General features: G+C 38.4%; 1 protein-coding gene across 1 annotated transcript; it reads left to right on the top strand.

Moving 5' to 3' along the window:
• Positions 1 to 1,282: 1,282 nt before the first annotated feature.
• LOC127686305 (serine/threonine-protein phosphatase 4 regulatory subunit 3A-like) lies at positions 1,283 to 3,451 on the top strand (the record flags this gene model as incomplete). The annotated part of the gene is given in 2 exon segments (XM_052184691.1): positions 1,283 to 1,353; positions 1,355 to 3,451. Coding segments are annotated over 2 exon segments (2,166 nt in total), but the record flags the coding sequence as incomplete, so codon positions are not given.
• Positions 3,452 to 5,982: the final 2,531 nt, after the last annotated feature.

Genomic DNA, 5,982 nt, shown 5'->3' with positions numbered 1-5,982 from the left:
TCTGTCGGGGAGCGAAGATGGCAGATCAGTGAATTTCAATTATTCCAAAATTATTCAGTCTTGGGCATTGGTTTATAGCAATCCAAAAAAATGGACTAGGATAGGTATTAACCCCACAGGTAAGAATTCTGACCTCATGACAGAACCACATTTCAAAGGCTCCAGTTCTAGGAACTGAAAGAGCTCTAAGGGGACTGAGCATAATAGCCACAGGCTCAATCACGGCAAACACTGGAGATGGGCTTTGCCCTTTCCCCTTTTCCTCTCCCTTGTTAAACAATCATTACATTCCTAAAGCTAGCCCTAGAGGTCTATTCCCTTATTTGGACACTGGTTCATTCCTGAGACAAAACATGAAGGTCCCACACTCAATTTTCATTATTTAGCTAATATGTCCAACTAAAGTTTACCAACTCACCCTAGCCCAAACTTCTTTTTCTCCTTAAAACCCACTCCCGTAGACATACTGTCTCTTGCTTCTTGCTTCTCTTCCTTTTTTGCTTTCTTGCTGCTGCCTTTATAACTCCCCGAGCTCTCACCCTTTGTACTAAGAATTTGGTGTTCAGGTATGTCCTGAACAAATTCAGGGCTGGTGGTGGTCCTCCCTTTCAGAAACAATCATCTTTGGGTGAGGCTCTCAGTATATGAGCATCAAGATCAAGGCCAGAGAAGGGGAGTGCATCCCACCACCAGGCTGGATCCCCTACTCAAAAACAGGAAGTCCCTAGAAAAGAGCTACTTATTCTGCCTGTTCATCAAGATAGTCTGAGATGCTGAATTTTCCCTTGGTCATTTCTCAAGGAGACAGCTTTCCAACTTATTTTAGGGTAAAAACAGACCTGTACCAGTGAGCCAGCCTACAGATTCAAGGTGTTTGTCACCACTGGTAACTACAGTAGTCATGTTGATGAGGGTGTCCAGTCCTCCAGGGAGGTAGTCACCACCATCTGACTCTCTTCATCATTGCTAAGCTCTCCATTGGTCTGTGCAGGGAGATTCTAGGGAAACAAAATCATCCAGTTCAGCAGCTCCACATGCAAAGTGAAGAACACTAAGGTACTGTACTGTGAACACTTCTCACCATCAACACTCAGGCATCGTCTCAGCCTTGTACCTAAGAATCTTCTGCTTGTCGCTGGTATTGATGGCAGCAATACTTAGGTCACCCTGGCCAACTTTTCTGAGACTATCTTTGATGTCATCTCCAACACCTACAGGTACCTCATTCACAACCTTTGGAAAGAGCCTGCATCAGCCAAGTTTTCCTATCAAGAGTTAACTGACTGTTCAAGGAAAGGATCCTTCAGTGGACATCACTCAGGACCTGGTAGATGAATCTGAAGAGGTGCAAGCTATTTGATATGTCCTCACAAGGTTTACAATTGCCATCATGTGAATTAAGTCGACTTGAGGAAATTGCAGCGCTTGTGGCCTCATCTTTACCTTCTCCCTTCCGACGTAAGAAACTTGCACTAGCACTGAAAAATGAGAATTATATTAAAAAGCTTTTAGAGCTTTATCATGTGTGTGAGGATTTGGAAAACATTGAAGGACTGCACCACTTACATGGAATTATCAAAGGGATCTTCCTCTTGAATCGAACTGCTCTTTGTAAAGTTATGTTCTCTGAGGAATGTATAATGGACGTCATTGGATGCTTGGAATATGACCCAACTTTATCACAACCACGAAAACACAGGGAGTTTTTAACAAAAACAGCCAAGTTTAAAGAAGTAATTCCCATATCAGATCCTGAGCTGAAACAAAAAATTCATCAGACATACAGAGTTCAGTATATACAAGATATGGTCCTCCTTTTCCCTCCAGTCTTTGAGGAAACCATATTATCGGCACTTCACTCCTTTATCGATTTCAACAAGGTAGAAATTGTTGGTATGTTACAGAAAGATGAAAAATTTCTGACAGATTTGTTTACACAACTAACAGATGAAGCAACAGATGAGGAAAAAAGACAAGAATTGGCTAACTTTTTAAAAGAATTTTGTGCATTTTCTCAAACACTACAACCCCAAAACAGAGATGAATTTTTTAAGACTTTGTCAAATATGGGTATATTATCAGCTTTAGAAGTCATCCTTAGCATGGATGATACACAGGTGCGAAGGGCTGCTATTGATATATTCTCATACTTGGTTGAATATAACCCATCCATGGTACGAGAGTTTGTCATGCAGGAGGCACAACAGAACGATGATGATATTTTGCTCATCAACCTCATTATAGAACATATAATTTGTGATACAGATCCTGAGCTTGGAGGAGCAGGTCAACTTATGGGCCTGCTTCAAACTTTAGTTGGCCCAGAGAACAAGCTAGCCACTGCCAATAAAACAGAAAAGACTAAATTTCTGGGTTTCTTCTACAAGCACTGTATGCATGTTCTCACTGCTCCCTTATTAGCAAATACAACAGAAGACAGGCCTAGTAAAGATGATTTTCAAACTGCACAGTTACTAGCACTTATATTAGAATTGCTAACATTTTGTGTGGAGCACCATACCTACCATATAAAGAATTATATCATCAAAAAGGACATTCTTCGCAGAGTACTAGTTCTTATGGCCTCCAAGAACACTTTCTTAGCATTATGTGCCCTTCGCTTTAAGAGAAAAATCATTGGATTAAAAGATGAACTTTATAACCACTACATAATGAAAAGTTTTTTATTTGAACCTGTAGTCAAAGCATTTCTCAACAACGGATCTCGTTACAATCTGATGAACTCTGCCATAATAGAAATGTTTGAATTTATTAGAGTGGAAGATATAAAATCATTAACTGCCCATGTAATTGAGAATTATTGGGAAGCACTAGAAGGTGTAGGTTATGTGCAGACTTTTAAAGGATTAAAATTGAGGTTTGAACAGCAAAGAGAAAGGCATGACAATCCCAAACTTGATAGTGTGCAGTCCATCTTGAGGAATCATCGATATCGACAAGATGCCAGAACACTAGAAGATGAAGAGATGTGGTTCATCACAGATGAAAATGACAAGGAAGATGGAGAAGCTGTGGTATCTCCATATGACAAAACTAAGAATGATGATGATACTATGGATCCAATAAGTGAATTTATGGAAAGGAAGAAATTGAAAGAAAGTGAAGAGAAGGAGGTGCTTCTGAAAACTAATCTTTCTGGACAACAGAGCCCAAGTTTCAAACGTTCCCTGTCCAGTGGGACAAAGACTAACCTTACCAGTCAGTCATCTGCAACAAGACTGCCTGGTTCTCAAGGATCACCTGGGTCCCCAGGCTCTCCAGGCCTTCCTGGATCCGTCCCTAAAAGGACATCACAGATGGCAGCTATTACCACAAAGAGAGGACTTGTGGGTCTGGTAGATTATCTTGATGAGGATGAAAATGAGGAGGAAGATGAAGACAAGGAAGACACACTACCAGTGTCAAAGAAAGCAAAGTTTGAGTCCTAATAACAGCAAGTTCTTTGAGAAAAAGATAGTTAAAAGCCAGACTAACCAGAGGTAACACTGGTTGGAGGCACTATCCAAATTAATAAAATCAGAAATGAAAAGGAAGATATAACAACAGAAACTGTGGAAATTCAAAAATCATCAGATCTTACTACAAAAGCAAATACTCAATAAAACTGGAAAATCTGGATGAAAAGGACAATTTTCTAGACATACCAGGTGCCAATGTTAAAACAAGATCAGATAAACCATCTAAATAGTCCCATAAGCCCTAAGAAAATAGAAGTAGTCTTCAATATTCTCCCAACCAAAATAAGCCCAGGACCAGATGGGTTGAGTAGGGAATTCTATCAGATCTTCAAAGAAGAACTAATACTGATAATCTTCAAACTATTCCAAAAAATAGAAACAGAAGGAACACTACCCAATTCATTCTATGAAGCCACAATAACATTTTTACCTAAACCAAACAAAGACCAAACAAGGAAAGGGAACTTCAGACCACTTTCCCTTATGAACATTAATGCAAACATACTCAATAAAATTCTGGCCAACCAAATCCAAGAACACATCAAAACAAGCATTCACCATGATCAAGTAGGCTTCATCCCAGGGATGCAGGAATGGTCCAATACACAGAAATCTACCAATGTAATCCATTACATAAACAGACTCAAAGGAAAAACCACATGATCATTTCATTTGACACTGAAAAGGCATTTGACAAAATTCAGTAACCTTTCATGCTAAAAGTCTTGGAAAGATCGGGAATTCAAAGCCCATACCTAAACATAGTAAAAGCAATATACAGAAAACCAGTAGCCAACATCAAACTAAATGGAAAAAAACTTGAAGCAATCCCAATAAAATCAGGGACCAGACAAGGCTGCCAACTCTCTCCCTATCTATTCGATATAGTACTTGAAGTTATAGCTAGAGCAATAAGACAACAAAAGGAGGTCAAAGGGATACAAATTGGAAAGGAAGACATCAAATTATCACTATTTTCAAATGATATGATAGTATACTTAAGCAACACAAAAAAATTCACCAGAGAATTCCTAAAGCTGATAAACAACTTCAGCAAAGTGGCTGGATATAAAATTAACTCAAACAAATCACTAGCCAAGAACGAGGATGTAGGCCAACCAGAGCCCCCCCCCCCCAGGGCTCCCAGGGACTAAGCCGTCAACCAAGGGATACACATAGTTCCAGCCATATTTGTGGCAGAAGAATGCATTGAAGGGATACACATAGTTCCAGCCATATTTGTGGCAGAAGAATGCATTGTCAGGCATCACTGGGAGGAGAGGTCCTTGGTCCTATGAAGGTTTGATAGATGCTCTAGCATGGGGAAATCAAGGTGGGGTAGGTGGGAGTGGGTTGTGCAGAGGGGCATCTTCTGGAGGCAGGGGGAGGGAGGATGGGTTGAGGGTTTTCCTGGGGGGGAATCTTCCCAGGAATTAATAAATAATTAATAAATAATTACTTATAAAATAATGCAAGGTAAATATCAATTTAATAATTAAAATTAATAAGATTTTTAAAAATTAATATACATTTTAATATCTGTTAAAATAGACTTCAAAACTAATCAGAAGAAACAAGGAAGGACATTATATACTCATCAAAGAAAAAATTCTTTGAGAGGACATTTCAATTCTTAACATCTATGCCCCAAATACAAGTGTACCCAAGTTTGTAAAAAAAAAAAAAAAAAAAAAAAAAATCACTATTCCAACTTAAATCCCATTTTGACTCTCACACCTAGATATTGGGAGACTTCCATACCCCACTCTCACCAATGAACAAGTCATCAAGACAAAAACTAAAGAGAAAAATCCTAGAGCCAAAAGACATTATAAACCAAATGGACCTAACTTATTTATGGAACATTTCACCCAAACACAAAAGAATTTATCTTTTTTCTCAACACCTCGTGAAACTTTCTCCAAAACTGAACACATACTCCAATTTAAAGCAAGTCTCAACAGATACAAGAAAACTGACAAAATTCCCTGCATCCTATCTGACACCAGCACAGATTATAACTGGACACGAACACCAACAGAAACAACAGAACATTTACAAAACTCTTATAAACTGAACAGTTCTCTACTGAATGAAAAATGAGTCAAGACAGAAATTCAGAAAGAATCAGACTTTCTGGATTTTATGGAAAATAAATATACAACATACAGAAACTTATGGAACACAATGAAGGCTGTCCTAAGAGACAAGCTCATAGCACTAATTGCCTACAAAAAAAATTGAAGAGATTTCATACTAGCACACTTGAAAGGTCTAGAAAAAAGCAAAGAAATCACACCCAAAAGGAGTAGATAGATGACAAGAAATAATCAAACTACGGCCTCACATCAATGAAATAGAAACAAAAAAGAACTATACAAAGATCAATAAAACTAAGAGTTTGGAAAATCAACCAGATAGACAAATCCTTATCACAACTAACTAAAATTTAGAGAGAATAGTCAACAAAATCAGAAATTAGGGGACATAATAGACACTGAGG

The sequence above is a fragment of the Apodemus sylvaticus genome, chromosome 1 (assembly GCF_947179515.1).
Source record: "Apodemus sylvaticus chromosome 1, mApoSyl1.1, whole genome shotgun sequence".
NCBI lineage: Eukaryota > Metazoa > Chordata > Mammalia > Rodentia > Muridae > Apodemus > Apodemus sylvaticus.
This window is presented reverse-complemented; position numbering and strand designations above follow the sequence as displayed.